Source organism: Nuphar pumila, chromosome 14 (genome assembly GCF_984573655.1).
Source record: "Nuphar pumila chromosome 14, dmNupPumi1.hap1.1, whole genome shotgun sequence".
Classification (NCBI taxonomy): Eukaryota; Viridiplantae; Streptophyta; class Magnoliopsida; order Nymphaeales; family Nymphaeaceae; genus Nuphar; species Nuphar pumila.
The window spans coordinates 14,409,233-14,428,748 of NC_143262.1; the positions used below are offsets into that span (position 1 = coordinate 14,409,233).

General features: G+C 39.5%; 1 protein-coding gene across 1 annotated transcript; it reads right to left on the reverse strand.

Moving 5' to 3' along the window:
- Positions 1-3,357: 3,357 nt before the first annotated feature.
- On the reverse strand, positions 3,358-8,669 carry LOC149816460 (WAT1-related protein At5g07050-like). Its single transcript, XM_089986897.1, has 8 exons — positions 8,647-8,669; positions 8,282-8,449; positions 7,122-7,184; positions 6,922-7,038; positions 5,716-5,968; positions 4,812-4,976; positions 4,578-4,729; positions 3,358-3,598 (listed from the first exon to the last, which is right to left on the reverse strand). Exons 1-8 carry the CDS (start codon positions 8,667-8,669, stop codon positions 3,358-3,360), a joined length of 1,182 nt encoding a protein of 393 aa, XP_089843023.1.
- Between the last annotated feature and the right edge of the window lie 10,847 nt (positions 8,670-19,516).

Genomic DNA, 19,516 nt, shown 5'->3' on the forward strand with positions numbered 1-19,516 from the left:
TCTTGTAGTGCATCTTAGGATACCACATATTCTCTTGGGACAAGTTCAAAGTTATGGCAGCAGCAAAAGCTTTAGGTATGTCATAACATCAGACATTAGCGAGTTGTATGATTTTTATTTATTTTGATTTGAGAAATTATTTTGGAAACCTGCCGGTCGTATTCCTACCTCTTACTCATCCTCTAAAGAGGCCATGTCCCTTACCTCTTTGAGAAAAGAAGGCAGTAGCACTTGACTCAAGTGGCAGGGATGACTTATAATGCAACACCACAATTGTCTTTTCTTGGTTTAACAACATATCAAAAGTTTGAAGAAAGTAGGCAACTTCTTGATAGTAGTGGTCACGACAGTAATAAAACTCTCATACTCGAGAAACAAACCATTTAAAGTGTGCAAGACAAGATCATCATCAAACACCATTTTATTGACAACACACAATTATGACTAAATATTATCTGGTTCAGATATTCAACGACTTATCCTTTTTCTTGATTTACAGGAGATCCTTTTTCAACTGGAGAATACACAAATTTAAGTTCGCACCATAAGCCTTCTACAACACGAGCCATATACTGACGTGTGATGAACAATTTGGCCCAGGATCCAACTGAGTGAATTGATTGACACTTTCCAGACATATGGATTAACAACAGTTTTGTCCCCTTGAACCACTATTACACTCGGAGGAGCGGCTGTCCCATCAATGTATGTGATGAGATCCTGACTGATAATCACATACTCAATCTGTGACTTAGTTGGTACAATCCAGCTTAATCAGGACAAGACTCGAGAAAGCATTTCATTGAATGATATGAACATGAACTTATGTATCCATAACTCAAACTCAATAAAAAATCAGATACCATGGTGATGATTTTGCATACCATGTAAAGTATTGAGAGATATCACACATACATAGAGAATCAACCGCACGATTTACATGGTTCGGCTACACTCTAGCCTAAATCCACGATAAGACTGGTCTCTCTCTCTCTCTCTCTCTCTCTCTCTCTCTCTGCACGTTACCTATTGTGAGAGATATCTTTATTATATAACTTTTCAAAAACAAGAGGATACACATAAGTTGCCAAATATAAAATTAAGCCAATTACAAGTTTCCAATAGTAAATTAACTTATCCTCCAAGATGGATCTTCTATCTTTTCAATTTGATAATCTTAATTTCTTGATCTTCAAGTCTTCTGTTATTGAAAAGCTTGTGCTCTTACGGAATTCTTGGCTTCTCTAGAAATCACATCACAATAGGAAACTTGAGATGAATCCCGACTTGGCATTGGGCCCACGATGTGTGTGCTAGCAGCAACCACATGCTTCCTTTTTATTTGAAGTTTTTGAGCATTGCATGGAAAAATGCTGCAACATGTTTTGCTTTATTACTCTCTCATGTTTGTGCCCTAAGTGCATTTCCACGTAGGTGATTATTTTGTGCAAGTTGGATATATTTGGTTTCATCATGCACGAATCATGTCCACCAAAACAAGAGTGGAATCAAATCTAAAGAAATGCCCCTACATCTTTTTGGTTTTTCCTTTCAATAGGCAAGAGGGATAAGCCCCTTAGTTTTTGAGCTAGATGACAATGATCTTTCATTGGTGAAATTTAACAATTCAAAAGTCGAGCAGTTTTTATTTCTTTCAAAAAAAAAAGTTGGGCAGTTTTTGTAAGGGTAAATATTTAATACTAATGAAGGTATAGAATTATTGAGCTAGAATTCATAGGTACAGGCTGTATCAACTAGATCTGTCTACATAGATGCATCCAGTATGGTTTGTTTGCTAGAGATTGAGTATTGGATTGTGTTTTTCTGACATAATAATAACATGATTTTTGGGAGTTGGAAAGTTTTGTTACATTGTAAGCTATTGATTTTTAAAGCCCTTAAAAAATCAATTTGCGGTGAATTGGTTCTAAAACCATTTTCCTGCTAAAAAACTGAGTGCGTCAAATATATACTGTCTGATATAAAAAAAATAAGAAAAAATGAACAATGTAAAGACTGGATTCTTACGTAATAGTTCCACTTACACCAATATTTTACCCGTTTTGTAAGTAGGTGATAACTTGGAAGATTTTATGGGATACCTTGCCGTGTTAAATGCCCTCATTCTATGGGCTTCGCATACCCTTGTATTATCATTACGCTTAGGGGTGGCAATCGGGTCGGGTTGGCAGGTCAGCATGCCTCAACCCGAACCCAACCCGTTTATTAAATGGGTCGGCTGTGGCAAACACGAACCCGACCCGTTTATTAAACGGGTAACCCGACACGACCCACCAACCCGCTTAATAAACTGGTTGGGTCGGGTAAACGGGTTGGCAGGTTAGCAGGTCAGGTTGGCGGGTCGGGTCGACGGGTCGGGTTGACCCACCCACCTAACCCGTTTATTAAACGGGTCATCCGGGTTGGCGGGTTGGCATACTCCCAACATGAACCCGACCCGTTTAATAAACTGGTTAGGCGGGTCGACCCGTTTATTAAATGGGTTCGTTTTTGCCCAACCCGAACCCGCCTAAGAGGCGGGTTGGCGGGTCGTGTCAGGTTTTGGCACCCCTAATTGCGCTTCTTTCTCTCTCTCTCTCCATATGCACACCAACATGATCAATCGATCAAATCAGCCCAAATGCTAAGTCATCAGGGGCGTAGCTAGGATTCATGTGAGGGGGGGGGGTGTAGGGCAGCGCCCCCCAATTTTTTTTTTGAGATAAAATAAAAAATGGCTACAATTATTAATAAAAATCTATTTCATATGGACAAATCAAACTATCTGCTGCAACCTCAACTAAAAGTTCTTAAACATTATCTAATGGCAATATATAACACAAGTGCAGGGCTGGGCTAGGACTGGGCTTTTAATTTTTTTTTTTAACTGGGCGGGGAAGCTGGGCTCTGCCCCCGCCCCCCAGCTCCGCCTTTGTAAGTCATCCGAAGGTGTCATCCATTTTTTTAAAGAGGGTTAAAATCTTTTAACATCTTTTTTAATGACGTGTCATCCGATGGTGAATAAGTACCGATTCACAAATGATTTGATTCGATTCGATTCAGAGGTTTTTTTTTTTTTAATTACCTATTCATCTATTTAACAACATTGAGACACATGCAATGCTTAAGAGCCATGATCTCTCTCTCTCTCCACACATGTAATGCTCACTAGCTATTATCCCAAAACATCTCTTGTAATTCACCAAGGAAATGGATAGACTTCATGGGCCACATACACAAGGGCCACTCAAGAGGGGTTCGGCAAAATGGCCCAGAAAGGGCGCTGGCACCGAGCCACCCAAAACCTCACACACACCATGCACCACAAAAACAAAAAGGGAAAAATAAACAAGAGGATCAAGCATGCGCAGAAGCAACTTCAACTTTGCAAGAACAAGCAGCCGGTAGAGGCTCCACTAGTGGGATCTCAATGATGACACCCTCTCCAGCACTCACCTTCTCACCGGCAGTACTTGTTGCTGGAGCTTCTACTGTCTCACTCTCAGCTGCAGCTGCTGGTAATAGACGGACGTGGTCCATGCTTTTGCCCCATAGCACAGTATAGAGGCCCACCACTATGATGATTCCCCCTATGATCCTGTCAACCAAAGAAAGTTAATAGTGTTAAAAGAGTATGAAATGTAGTTGGTGCAGTCTTAGGGTGCATATTTTTTCGATGACGAGGAACCTTTGCCGAGAACTGGGCCACTTAATGGGCGTGCCGCCCTGCAGTGGGGTGGCTGACACCCAAGATCTTACAGAGTCCCACCAGTTAAAGGCACCGGCACACCCAGCCTTAGGGCACATATATGTTGATTTTTAGAAGTTTGGCATCATATTATCATGACCAAGTTCACAAACTCCCAACACATTTTTTTTTTTTTTTACTGGGAGAAACCCCCCCAGGTGCAGAGACCTAGCGGCGCTGGCTCAGCCTGCCATACTAACAGTCTCTGTCCATGTCAACGTAAAACTCCGAGGGCTTACCCCTCAACCCCAAGGAGTAGCCAAACATCGGCTTATGCAGGGGTGACACCGAGAGGATTTGAACCTAGACTGCCGGTCAAACAGTCTAGGCCCCATCCCACTATGCCAAACCCCTTGGGTAACTCCCAACACATTTAGTTAGAGGAAACAGTGTAATTCATGAATTTGGTCATGTTTTAAGTTATCCATCACTTGGAGCATGCTGGATCCATTTAGCACTGCATCCAAGCCCAGATTGGTGCCCATCTGCTGCTACAAAACTACCTTCAGTACCATCCTACAGATTGAATGTGGATCCAAAAAAAATTAATTAAAACCTAAAAAGAGCAAAAGCATGTGTCCTAATCAGATCGAATCTTCAATAACTTTGGTTTTTATTGGATTTCGATTAAAACCCCCCATTCCAAATCTGACCATTCATCTAATTACATATGGGGGTTTGGGTTTGTTTGAGTAAACATATTTGGCTCGGTTGGATATCCAACCCAAAATCAGTCTCAGCAAACACCATTGCCCACCCTATTTGCACCATTAATATAGAAATAATTGATCATGAATTGGATGAAATAAACTTCATAATTGATCCATACCCTCCCAAGTAGATGGCCTCATGCAATATGATAGAAGACAGCACAACTTGGATGACCATAGTTAGAGGGCTAAAAGCTGTGGCAAAAACCGGACCCCTCTGCTTCATCACCAAACCCTGGACGTAATACGTGATCCCCGAGCACACGGTTCCCTGCATGCACATGCACCATATCAAGCAACCATACAAGATCACCAACTGTGCTAAATGATGAAGATGCTGTCCATACACATACCGAGTACACAACGGTGAGCAGTCTGTTGTCCCAGCCCAGAGCCCAAATAGATGGTCCAGCACCACGCTCCGTCACCAGAGTCAGCAAGACCGCTTGCACCGTGCCAATGAAGCATATTATTGTGGTGAGGGATAGCTGAGCCGAGTAACTCCTGAGGGTGATGGCCTAAGTAGAGAAACACGTGCAGAGTGTCAATTTTAAGCAAGAAGGCTTCCATGGTTCGGACATCCCATCATGGTTCAATCTATTTTTTTTTTTTTGACAGAGAAAGCTGGGGTTAGGCAGACCCCTAGACCCGTACCAGTTATACAACTATACCATTGGGATTTGAACTTGCAACGTCTCTACTCAAGGTGACGAGCACTAACTGCTCCTTCCAGACAAGCAGAGCTCCCCATTGGTTAAATCTACTTTGATAACAAAGAGAAACCACTGTTATGGTTCAGACATCCCGTTATGGGCCGAAAAGTGCCACCTTGACAATGGCCCTACTTCGGTATCCAAGGTGTAAAACTCCTTGAGTACTCAACCTTGTAAGGATGTCAATGAACCTGATTTCATCTGATATCCAACCGAATTCCATTGTGTTTAGTTGCATTTGGTTTTGATTTTTTGTTACTGAATTCGAGAAATGTCTGAAGTTGAGGGATATTGGAATCCGTTTAGCCAACATCCGATTAATCAATTATGATATTGGCCACATCCCATCACAAATCCGAAACATCTACACGTCTATTCCCCTGCCTAAGGGAAATAGTTTTCCACTAGCTTCAACCTTGAGGCAAGGGATGCAAAATTTGGTTGTCGAACTTGCGACGTTCTTCAACTTGAACGCTTTAAGCTGACCACGCCTAGCCACTTACTATGAAAAGAAAGATATTAGAAGAAAAAAAAATCTGCCTACTTGCAGCACGAAGAAAGCAGCCCAGGCGAAGCAGGCAGTGATGATCATGAGCGAGCCCTTCACCCAGTCGTGGTCGACGTTCGAGTTGGTGCTGTTTTGTGTGTGTGTGGACCCATGGGGGTGGCCTCCGGACCAAACCATGTCCACTATGCGGCCTTTGTAGAGAGTCATGATCATGGCTCCTGCCAATGTCACTAGTGTGCCCACAACCTTGGCTTGGCTCCTAATCTTCTTTATCTTCACTTTTTCCATCCTAGCATCCCATCACCAAGTCATAACATATGAGAGAGATAAAGAGAAATTTTCTTCATTCCTACTATTGAAATGAGGTTTTAAATTCACGAACTTGTCTCTCATCTCCCACAATGTCAAACATAACATATGAGAGAGAGAGAGAGAGAGAGAGAGAGAGAGAGAGAGAGAGAGAGAGAGAGAGAGAGATTCTTTCTTCATTCCTACTACTGAAAATGAGGTTTTGAATTCATGAACATGGCGCTCACATAACATATGAGAGAGAAAGAGAGAGCGAGAGAGATATTCTTTCTTCATCCTACTACTGAAATGAGGTTTTGAATTCATGAACTTGTCTCTCATCTCCCACAATGTCAAACATAACATATGAGAGAGAGAGAGAGAGAGAGAGAGAGAGAGAGAGAGAGAGAGAGAGAGAGAGAGCATTCCTACTACTGAAATGAGGTTTTGAATTCATGAACTTGGCTCTCACATAACATATGAGAGAGAAAGAAAGAGAGAGAGATTCTTTCTTCATTCTTACTACTGAAATGAGGTTTTGAATTCATGAACTTGGCTCTCATCTCCCACAATGTCAAACATAACGTATGAGAGAGAGAGAGAGAGAGAGAGAGAGAGAGAGAGAGAGAGAGAGAGAGAGAGAGAGAGAGAGAGAGAGAGAGAGAGATTCTTTTTCATTCCTACTACTGAAATGAGGTTTTGATTTCATGAACATGGCTCTCATCTCTCACAATGTCGAACATATCCCAAACAAGGAATTCATGTAAGAAATTCTTGTCAAAGCACTTCACCACTAAGAGGAACTCTTTAAGTTGCATGAAAGAGTTAGAGGAGAGTCAGGAAATTAGTCCAATACTGTTATGTTATTCATACCAAATAAGGTCTGCATATATGAATATGCATAAAATACATTTATATTTATAAATTTCCATATATGTATATTAGAAGCCTCACCTGCATAAGATTGCCATTACGAAGGTCATGGCTGGAAGAACATTACACATGGCAGACGTGAATGTCGTCGACGTATACTTCATTCCAGCATAGTACAAATTCTGATCTATCACAGGCCTACATTCAAAAGAAAGAAATGAAATCAAGTCTTAAATTGCCATGATGGAGACCAAGGAAGGCTTAAGGGTACAATGGGTTACCCTAAGAGCCCAAGCACGAACATCTGCACAAAGATTTTTAAGGTAATCTTGGGTCTCACTTTCCTGCCAAAGTTACACAAAAAGTTGAGCAGTTACTCAGTATATGTATAGAAACTTTGCCACAATGTTTACTAATGTTGTATATAGAGGTATATAATTTATAGAATGCACATGATGGCACTGTGGTGATGCATCATGTATGCACCCGCAGCACATCATATTGTATACAGTTATTAAACACGTAAACACATTTTTTCATGTTAGGAAAATTTTCATTAAGAGACCTACCTTCAGATTATAATTTCAAAAAAAAAAAAGACTTCATTTTTTTTAATCTCTTGATCCAGTTAAGTTTTTCTGAAAATTCTCAAATAAGGTCTAGATGGGACCTATCATATCCTCAACCACTAAACCACAGTTAAACATTAAAAAACGAAGAAAACGTCCTTCACCCTTCTTTTTCTCCACTGTCCATTCATGTGTTTAGAAGAGCAATCATATTTTCAGAAAAGGCAAAATATGAACCTTGCAAAACTTCAAAAGTTTCCCATCCTTTGGTTAGAGATAGGGATGGCAGTGGACTGGGAGAAAACGGGCCCCACCCCGCCCCGTTTGGACCGGGGATAGAGGATATGAAACGGGAATGGGCGGGGATGAAGGTTAAAATCAAAACTCGTGTGGGGATGGAGGCAGGGATGGACTTACGCTTTCCCTCACCCGCCCCGTCCCCGATCCTTGTTATTAAACTGACTAAAATACCTTTAAGGATGGCAGTGGACCCGGCAGAAACAAGGCCCCACCCCGCCTCGCCCCGTTTGGACGGGGGATAGAGTTTGAGACTCTGGACCCAAAATGGAGGTTAAAATCAAAACCCGGGATAAAGGTGGGGGTGGAGACCTTGTCCCCTGCCTCCGCCTTGGTCCAATGCCATCCCTAGTTAGGGAAGTCTGATATGGATTATTAGGTAAAAAGGTGGATCAAAATTAATCAGAAAATTTCCTTTCATGTTTATATTATCATATAGCCTACATATGACACTATATATGGTGCACATAACCATCTATATTAGCTGCAGGTTCCACAGCTATATTACATATCCTGCATAAACACAAACACATAAATTCAAATTCACGTACAAGCATGCACACACAAGCAAGTACCTTTCCAAAACGATTGCAAAAGGTGCAATAACAAGAGTTGCAACAGCGTGCCTATAAACCACCAGTACGTAGTGACTCAAACCTTGTTTCAAAGAAATTATGGAGATGATGTTCATCCCCGCATACCCAAATTGCAAGCAAGTCATGGCTACGTAAGGCTTCACCTTGCTTAAGAATGCACAGAGTGAAACCCATGCACTTCCACTTGCCTTAGTAGACATGATGAATCAATTCAATTTCACTGTGAATATTATGGCACAGTGTCAAGGATAATCATGTACTTATATAGTGATTATGGAACCCTAAGACACTGCTGATTTCCTTAAACCCACCATCAAATCTAGGGACTCCACTACGCCACCCACTTTAGTAATTGGCCTAAGTTCATGTCTACTACAACAAAAACTATGAGCGTATGAGAGTAAAATAATTACATATATGAGATCCTTGTCAGACTCGAGAGGGATGAATTAGTGGATGGTGGACAATAGATCTGGTTGAAAACAAAAGCAACACACTTGAGTGCTTGATGATGACTCTTTTGTGGTATATATGACTTTGATGAATGGTTTTTTTGGAAGCTTTGCAAGAAAGGAAAAAAAAAGCAGAGGGGTCAAGGAACACGGATACCATCTTTTGAAGGATGAATTAGTGGATGGTGGACAATAGATCTGGTTGAAAACAAAAGCAACACACTTGAGTGCTTGATGATGACTCTTTTGTGGTATATATGACTTTGATGAATGGTTTTTTTGGAAGCTTTGCAAGAAAGGAAAAAAAAAAGCAGAGGGGTCAAGGAACACGGATACCATCTTTTGAAATATGATGGTATCCATTCAATCCTAACCACATTCAATCAATGGTTAGGATTGAATGTATGATGAAACCCATTCTATTTCAAATGATGAGATCTGGGGTCAAGTGGTGAGGGTTTACAACTCAGCTTCGATTAATAGCACATGCCCAGTGCCCGAGTGGCAGCAGGCCTGGGGAGAAGGTGCTGACTCCTTTGCCCCAGGTTCGACTTCCACCGAGTGTGAAGGTTCCTTTAATTGGTGGATTCCATAAGGGCCTGGGTAGGTTTACCTCGCAGGAGGGGGAGGAGCTCATTAAGTGACCTGATTCTTGCTGGTGCATGGGGCCTGCTGTTGCTTTATCATGGTTGGGGGTACGTAAGACTGGATGGTCATGTCCTCAACTTGGAGTTTTACCTTGCAGGAAGGTGGGCCCATTAAGTGATTCGGTTCTTGCTGAAGGTTTAAAAAAAAAGCATTAATATATACTAAAGTATGATAAAACCGCTTTGTTGAATTGGATCCAGTTGGTTGTGGGTGTAAATAATATTGTCCGGGCCCATGGACTCGAATGATTCTTGGACAGACCCATTTTATTGGTAGCTTACAATTTAATTGGTGAAGCCAAGATCTTTGGCTTTGTTATGGGATTGGGATTGGAAGAAAGAAACAAAAAGGATGACTGCAGCAAAGATGTCAATGGAGACCTCAATTTGTTTACTTTGGTAAAAGGGTTATTCTTCCACTAACTGGACCAAATTGTTTCTTAAACAAAGTAATGTTGGTGTGCACTCTTAGAGAGAGAGAGAGATTACAAGGAGAGCAGATCAGGTGATTTGTCAACATCTTCACCATCCATTGATTCATCTCACAAGGACCTCAAGGTCTTTATACATATTGTAGATGGTGAGGATGCCAAATCACTTTTCTAAAAGTGATTTGGCAGATCACCTGATCCGCTCTCGATTCCAAGTTTGTGAAACTTAATAACGAAACAAACACTTTTAGAGGTGGGCCACGTAAGGCAGGGTGGTCATGGGCTGAGCCCCACCGGAGGTTTTCCTTGCTTGTCATAAAAAATTAATATACTCAATGTGCTCAATCAGGAGAGAGAGAGAGAGAGCCGAAAGAATATCAACATTAATACTCATGAAGATCAACAAAATGTTGAACCCATGAACCAGACACAGAAGAAACAAAGCTAAAATATAGAAAAAACAAAGCTAAAGAAAAGAAACTACAGACAGCTAGCAACAAAACAACAAAGCCTACTCAACCAGGATCCGCAGGATTAGAAGAAACCACCGCTGAGTGAACGTCGTTCAGATGAGAGGAGAGGTCTCTAAGATGCATACGTAATATTGCATATACATCAACCAAGATTTTATGGACAAGATGATTAAAGATGACCGGAATTTGACGGAAAGTAGCATCATTGCGTGCCATCCAAACAAACCACCAAGTAGTAAGCAACCATGTCTTCCAGATCAGTCTCCACCGCTTGCATCGTCTAATTTCAATAGGGCCCAGGAGAAGATCAAGCGCAAAAGACTCTTCTTTGACAATTACGTTCGGAGATCTCCACGTCCTATTAAATAGGGCCACAAAGATTGGGCAGGACCAAAATAAATGAAAAGTAGTTTCTTCAGCAGCTTGACACAACACACACCAACTTGGAAACTGAAAGCCCAACTTCTTTAAATAACTGTGAGTCTGAACCCTATCATGCAAAATTAACCAAGCCAAGAACCGAGATCTTGGAGAAGGGCCCTTACCCCATAACGCACGCTCAGGGAACCAATCTGCCCCTTGGGGGAGCAACGATCTATACACTTTGTGGGTGTGGAACGCTCCATTTGGAGTAATCGCCCATTGCAACCACTGATCATAATTTCCAGCATCCCCAGTTTGATCTCTGAAGGACGATAAGGCTCTCAGCCACATGCTTCGCAAGTGCGAGATCGCCAGACCCCGGGTTCCATGGCGAAAAAGAGATAAATCAGGAGCACCATATTTAGCATGGAGCAGGCGAGCACATGGAGAGCCTGGTTGATGAACCATCCAACATTGCTTGGCTACGAGAGCAATACTCCTCTGTCTTGGAGCAAAAACACCTAAGCCAACCATACGCCTCGGTAACACCACCGTTCGCCAACCAACCAAATGGCGCTTACTCTTAAGGTGACACCCAGACCAAAGAAAATCCGACATTAAACGACAAATTTGCTTCTCCACGCCCACAGGCATCACGAAAATTGACATGAAGAATTCAGGGATAGAAGAAAGAACATGTCTGATTAAGGTCAGACGGCCAGCAATGGAGAGATAAGAAGCCTGCCACGGAGAGAGAGAGAGAGAGAGAGAGAGAGAGAGAGAGAGAGAGAGAGAGAGAGAGGTAGGTAGGTTTGTGAACAGGTAGGAAAATAACCAAAGGAATACACAGGGTACACTCCAACACCAAATTGGTTCAGTTCATCCCCAAACTCATCCATATCTTCATACCCCTCCTTGGCATTTCATCGATGCAAGTTGTTTTGATCAAATCAGACTTCATAGATGTGATCCCCATCATTAATTTAATAAAGATCGACATTTAAATTGCCAAAATATGACAAGTGTGCAAAAATTTTTATTCATTAAAAAAAATCAATGGTTGTCAAAACCTAAAATTTTGTGATTTTAAAAAATCAAAATTTAGCTGAAAAAATACGACCCAAGGTCGGTTCTTATTAAATCGACCATGTTGAATTCATCTATAGGGTCAGATTTTATCAAAACAACTTGCATCATAAGATTCAATAAGGATATGAAGATGGGGGATGACACAAGGGATGAGTAGAACGAAACTGCTCAACACACGTACACACAGAGGCATAAAATGGATTGGATATCTGATCTAAATCCAACATTTATTACCAATTTGGATCCTTGAATGTGGATTCCTATCAGATTTGGATTTGCTGAATCAGATATCATCCAGATTGATTATATCAGTTATTTTAGGTCTGATCTAATTCAGATATGAATCAAAAACCAATCTGATTTCATTTTTATGTAAAGATCTTAGATCAAATCCACTATTGCCGCATATGTTATCAGATCCGGATCATATCCTGGATCTATATTGTACATTTTAGATTTGGATCTAACAAGATGCTGCCCATATCTGATCCATTTGCATCCCTAACACACACTGATAGAGAGAGAGAATTTGGGCAATATCTTAAGAATTCCTTAGACTAATTGCAGTAATTCGTGATTCCCTTGAACAATATATATATACCCTAACCCTCCCCCATCCCGAGCATGGCAGGCAGAGGAGGGGAATCTCTACCCTAACACGGGTGGGACAGGAGGATCCCACCCGATGAGCCATATGGAAGAACCAGTTAGTTTTCGATCTGATTCTCCCCTCTACAACACCTTCACATTGGTTCCAAAGTCCCAGACCCGGTTCATGATCAATTTCAACCCTTTGAATTCAGGTCTGGTCTTTTCATTTAGATCAAGCACAAACCTAATATTTTGATCCAAATAACATTGAACCAACCAAAACTTGTCCTAATCAAGCTTAGAGGGATCTCCATCTTGGTTTTAGACCGAGTCAAAACCAGACCCAACCATTTTATGAATCTGAACCAGGTCTACATCAGACCTATTATCTCTCAAACCTGATCCAGGTCCCGTCCTACCCTATTCTAAGTATGATGACTCTTAACCTACCTGATCCGATCATAATTCAATCAGATCTTAACAAAACTCATTATCCATACTACCTAAACCCTAACCCAAATAATGATCAATACTTAAACCATACCCAAATTAAGAATACTGTTATCAAACCCAACCTATTTCGACTTCACATGGCTCACCTAAGCCTACCCAACCTAACATCAACCTTCTCAAGCCCAGAATAACCCACAAACCCTAGAATCCCAATCAACTAGATTCCATCACAAGCATATCAACACCTACGAGTTCAATGTAGAGTTTTTAAAGTTTCATGGTCCATTGATGCAAAATTATTATTTGATTGGGCCTATTCTGTGTGGTTTTACTTCGAGTATCATTATGTTTGGGAACATGACAGCAACATAATTTTGAGGCTCAGCCCAAGTGTGGTGAGATGAGTTGCTAATAGATAGAGAGAACAAAGGTATGAGATAAGTTCATAGAGAAGCAATATTTGATGAGCATTAGGTTCGTTCCTTCAAATCATGCTTTAAAAACCTTAAAGCAGATTATCCAAGAAAGCATACCTACCTTCAACACTATACCTAAAGTTACCCAAACCCATGTAGGAGAAACTCAATTAGGACACAGTCCAAATAAATATCTAATAAAACTTACCCAAGATCTTTTTAAAGATCCGTATCCAATTAAACAAAATTTGGATTCAGAATCTCGTAATGAATCCAAATTCATTTTATTGTATCTCCCAAAACCCATTATATATAGAATCCTAGATGAACCCAATTTGAACATGAACCTATTGAAGACTACTTAGCAATTTGAGAGCACTAATACACAAGCTATCATTTACATTTTCACCATGCACAAGAATCCCTTGATTGTCTCAAATCATCAACATATAATATGAGAATGTGCATCCCCAAGTCATTGATGACAAACATCTTTACTGGCGGGAAATGAAACAACTAAATTCTTATGTTGATCCTAGTCAGAGTGCCATCTAAATCCCCAACCTATTTTTTATTGCATTTATCATTTGCTTCTCCTGGCCCTAGTTAACTAATTTTAAATTTTCTCTATTTCCAACCACATTTTTGTTCAGGTCCACAGTATGTAAAAAATGGATCTAGCTTTTAACAACCATGCTTTTGTGTGTCTCTTGGCTCTCATGTCTCGAAACCAAAAGTTCACTTGGTTGCCAACAAATCATTGCAATAGTTTGGGGTGCAACCTCAAGCAATTAAGCTTAATCAAAACTATCCCATACCTCATGATAGCTTTAAAGTTAGGCTGCTTGTCCTAAATTCAATAAGAACCATCTTATCAACACCTTGTTTTTAAATTTGAGTGGGTTGAGACTCTATTGTTGAATAGCTACTTCAACATTGTCTTATTAGCTAGGGGGGCTTAATTCCCCCCAATTCTGTTATATAAAAAAATGTCTTATTAGCTTGTTTTTATTGCACATACTTGATAAGAATCTCTCTCCTTGTTGCTAAAATGTTGCACTTTGCTTTGTAGGCAACCCAAATGAGTGGTTTCTTAGTTAGCCAACAATGGTGGACCCAAACCTTCATGACAAGCACTGGTCCCTTTTCTGTTCACAAAAATTTCTGCCACTTTCTTCAGTCTTAGTTTTTTTCAAAACCCGAAAAAAAGGGGGAAAAGGGATAAATTGCCATACCACAACCTTCAATTTGATCTAGGCTATCAAATGTTTGATGACTCAAAACCAACAACCTAACACCATTGTAGGATGGAATAGAAGAATTTAACATCATCATCACAAATCAAAGCCTTATATTCTGAGATCATGTCGGTAAAGTTTCAAATTAACATGCATTTTATAAAGTTTGTGATCCATAGTCTTTACCCTCCAAAATGCCTTTGAAAAAGTTTAATCCAACATGGAAGAGGAAGAGAATTTTGAGGGTTTATATAGTGTTCTTACTCTCTTTTTAAGTATTTTGGAAACTTTAAGATATAAGGGGTGCTTAGTGACATTGCTGCACAAAATCCGTGCACAAGGGTGCTTGAGGTGCAATGTTACACTTTGATGGCGCACTTTGCAGTCAGAGGTGCCGAAAACTCCTTTTGGACCTAGCCCACTTGACCTTGTTGATTTTGACCATAGACCCCTAACCAAGCTTCACTTTTGGCTTCAATACATTAATGTCGACCATTGTTTGGCTCTCCATGATGGCCATTCGATCATTTGACTTCCACAATCAAAGTTAGATGACTGTTCGAAGTCACTTTCCTCTAAAAATGGTCATCATGGTTCATTTAGACCTGCAAATGGTCAGCCTTCTTGGACCATAAATACCTTAGACTTACCTATTTAGACAGCAAATTTTCTGATTATAAATATACTTCTTTTCTTGTTTCCTTGAAATGTTTTGTTGCTGTCTTGTTTGGCTGTCAACTTTTTGAGATCTGAATGTAATTGTATCCTGGGAACTTTGTTGCAACAAGTCCAATTTGCATCTTTGAAAATACCAAAATGGGCAATTCTTTGAAGCATGGTTTTAAAACCCAGTGACTTGTCACTCTGCTCGTCTTTTAGTGACTTGTGACTCGGCCCGATCAACTCAGTGACTCGGCTCGGGCATGTTAACTTTATATTTTATATAAAATATATAAATATATGTATATTCTATCTATATTTTATGGTATTTTACCAATATTATATATATATATATATATATTTATTATATGATGTTTTTTATAATATATTTAATGTATAATTTTATTAATACATGTATAACCATATTTGTATATATAATATTTATATAATATATGTAATTTTATATATATATATATATATATATATATATATATATGTATATGCATGACTCACCCATGACTTGTCTCAGTTTCGTACAAAAAGAATTCAACACATTTTTGACCCTGGGCGAGTCAATCAAGTCGTCGGGTCAGTCTGACAAATTTTTAAACTATGCTTTGAAGAGCGTGCCTCTAGGTGTTGGATCTCGGTCTCTCAAAACAGTTTTTGGCCACTTTGTACTAACAAACATTTATAAGCTTTTATTTTATAGTTTTGTCATTTGTTTTCAAGTGCAGCAAGCCTGTCACAGATGCTTTTAAATATGTTTAAATTATTAGAATTAATGAAGAACTTATTTTTCAATGAAATTTTATTCCTTACAATAACTTGCAATTTCAAGATTCTTATGCAAACTCATTTGTTAATGTATTTCATGTCTCAGTTTGACATTTGTGAAAGGTGCAGCCCTCTATGTCATACGGTTCCACTCATCCCCTATGTCATCCCACATCTTCATACTCCTCTTAAATCTTAAGATGCAAGTTGTTTTGATCAAATCTGACCTTATATATTGATTTATCATGGTCGATTTAACAAGAATCAACCCCAGATTGTTTTTTTTTCATGAAAGAATATGATTTTTAAATCACAAAATTTTGTGTTTTGTCAACCGTTGATTTTTGAACGGCCAAAAAATACTGCACAGAGGTCAGATTTCGGCGATTTAAATGTCGTCCTTTACTAAATGAATAATGTAGATCACATCTATACATTCCATTTCAATTTGATTAAAACAACTTGCATCAATAAAATCTCAAAGAAGGGTATGAAGATAGAGATCACATAGGGGATGAGTGAAACCTATTTGGCCAATTTGGTGCAAATTGAAATGGAATGTTTGATCCAAGGTGTTAATCCAAATATTCACGAGGATTCTTTCAAAGAAAGAAAAGAAAAAAATGATAAGAATAAGCTCACATCCTGTGCACTTGTATCATGATTGCACATTATATATATATATAATGGGGAAACTACCCCAGAAACTCTGGTGCACGCCTTGACCCTAGGGAGCCACCAGTTTCGGCTTACTCAAGGGGAATAACGCCCGCAGTAATCGAACCCCGACTGCTCGCCCGTTCCAACTATGGAACCCCCTCGGGTCTTAACATTTTATGTTGTTTGGTTTTAGAAATTTTCGAGTGGTTTCTATTGTCATGGAAATATCTGCTTTCTTTTTCTTTTTTTTTGAGAGAAGAAATATCTGATTTCTTTGTACTGTCATTTTAACAAATAAAAGAGTAGCCAAACACATGGCTCAGCTTTTCATAAAAAAAGTATGAAAATGGGCGTAATTAAGGATTGAACAAAAGAATATGAGGAAAGCAGAATAAGGGTTTGATTGGTCTCTCTCTCTCTCTCTCTCTCTCTCTTGGGAATTAGAAAAGATGAGGTCAAAGATCCATATCAGTAATTCAATGTCCCATACAAATTCTCTCTAAAAAAACCCATAGATTTTCACCATACAATTGTAATCGTTTCTATCTGAATTACCGTTCATCTTCTATATGCTGGGCATAGCAGAGAATCGATGCATGCTTGGGCCTTCTTAAGAGAAGCGTCCAGTTCTTCACTCGCCTTCTTCCCTTGCTCTTCCATTGCTGCCAATGATGCCAAAGACTCTTTCTCTAGCGCCTCCATAACCTCTTCCACTCTGTTGGGGTCGAAGGACTTGTCTGCAAATGCCTCCTCTGCTAGAGAGGATAATTGAGAGAGCAGAGCATCCATGGTTACCGTTGTAAGCAAAAGTAATACGCCTTTGAGTATCTATATAGATGGCCACATTCTTTTCTTTTTGAGTCGTGTTTGGTAAAGGAAAAGGAGATTCCAAACTTACCTAGCAAGTAGCACATGTGCCATGGCATATCCAAGTGACTATTTACGTTTATAGCAAAAAATACCCAATCCGTAATTTTATTATGGGATATTTTCCTCAAAAAACAGAAAAAGAAAGGTATGGGAAATTTTCAAAAAAAACGCACATAAACTATTGGCGATAACTAAAAACAGACCGAAGTTTTCAAAATTTTAAAAAAATGCACCGAAACCTGTTCATGGTTAATTAAAAAAATCCAGAGTTTTTCTTCCATAATTCCATTAAAGTTGTTATTAAATGCGTATTGCATCCCTCCCTAGTTGCCTGAAGCTTCTTGTCAGATGGGGAAGCTTGCTTCGAATGGGGGGAACTTTTGGCTTCCTCAAAACCAAGGGAAGCTTTGAGAAACCTGCTTTCAATATATGGAAAACCCATTTTTCCCCTGGCTTCCTCAAAACAAAGGAAAGCTTTGGGAAACATTCTTTCCTTTAATGGGAAACTCGCTTTTTAAATTAATTCACTTTTTTTTTATCGTTTCCCTCTCACTTCTTATCTCTTCTCACTTGCTTCCCCCTTATTTTTCACTGTTTATATAAAAAGGTTTCTTCTTAGGAAAAAAAATATCATTGCACTCATAACTCAACTTGGGTAATTCTCAAAGGACTCGAAAAGAATATTTAAAAAAAAAAATCTTGAGCAATCTATACCCCCTTTTTTTTTTGTCTCACATGGAATCTATTTCCATTTCTTATTATCATTAGATTTTCTCATTTGTAAATTGTAATGGCGAATCTATTCAATGGAATACAGGAGAATCTTTGTTGAAGATAAGGATCAAGACGACCTGGATGCCAAACCTCATCATTATCCTCTCTAGATCCTCTCCTAATTTTATGCGAGCCCTTCCGTTGTGGGCTTTCATTCCTGATAAAAATCTGCCTTTGTTGTTGAGCAATCAGATGAATCTCGAAACCCCTCTGAAAAATCCTCAAGTGACAGTGAAACTCAAGCATAAAAAAAAATCACTCTCTCATTGCAAGAAGGATGGTCACACCAAAGAGAAGTATTGAAAACTTACAAAGGCAAAGATAGGCATATTGCCCAAGCCGCCCACCAAAGCAGTGTGGAGATTCTCTTGACCTTGGAAAAACTGGCTCAACTCATCCAAGATCTCACCATGGAAGGAATTTCATCCATGCGGCCAACTCAGGTAAATGCAGGTAACCTTGTAACTTCCTTCTCTTCTTCTGATCAAACTATATGGATTGTAGACTATGTAGCTACCGATTACTTGACCAGGGCCAAGTGCAAATGATGGATATCAGACCCCCAAAACTCAAAGGACTTGTAACTATTGCCAACAGATTCTTAGATCTCAGAGGGAATCAGAAAGAGTTATTTCTTTGACAAAGATATTGCTTGTGATACTCTATATATGCCCAGACTGGCCTTAAATATTTTCAGTTCACAAGATAACCCACAATCATAATTGCAATGATATTTTCTCCTCCACTAACGTGATTTTTCATGATGGAGAGACCAGAAAGGCAATTGGTGAAGGAAAGGCTTTCAAAGGATTGTACCTTATCGAAACAAAGAGCGAACCTCTCATGTGATTGTAGGTAAAAGAAAATGGCAAGATGCGGCACCATCGATTGAGTCACACATCCAATAAAGTCTTAAAATCTCGTATGCCTGACACTGACTTTGATTGCTCTACATGTAATGTTTATCGATATGCCAAACTTACTCTCACTCCTTTTCTGCACTCTCATAGAGTTACTCAGAAAATGTTTGAGCTTGTTCACTCACATCTTGGGACCCGCCCCAATCAACTCCTAAATTGGTTAAAAAGACTATGTAACCTTTATGGATGACTTTTCATGAATGACCTGGGTCTACTTCATGAGTTCCAATGATTTTTTTTTTCATTTCAAATATTTTCTAAAAATAATTAACACTCAGAGGCCAAGATCAAGGTTTTCAGGACTCACAATGGGACTGAATTCATGATTAAATCTCTTTGTATTTTTCTTCATACTGAGGGTATAAACCGCCAAACTACTTGCATTGGAACCCCTCAACAA

Excerpts from the sequence above, each read along its gene's own strand:
- LOC149816460 (XM_089986897.1), bottom strand. The coding sequence starts at position 8,669 with ATGAACTTAGGCCAATTACTAAA. Across the intron at positions 8,450-8,646 it reads AACTTAGGCCAATTACTAAA|CAAGGTGAAGCCTTACGTAG; the intron begins GTGGGTGGCGTA and ends TGCATTCTTAAG. Across the intron at positions 4,730-4,811 it reads TGCTCACCGTTGTGTACTCG|GGAACCGTGTGCTCGGGGAT; the intron begins GTATGTGTATGG and ends ATGTGCATGCAG.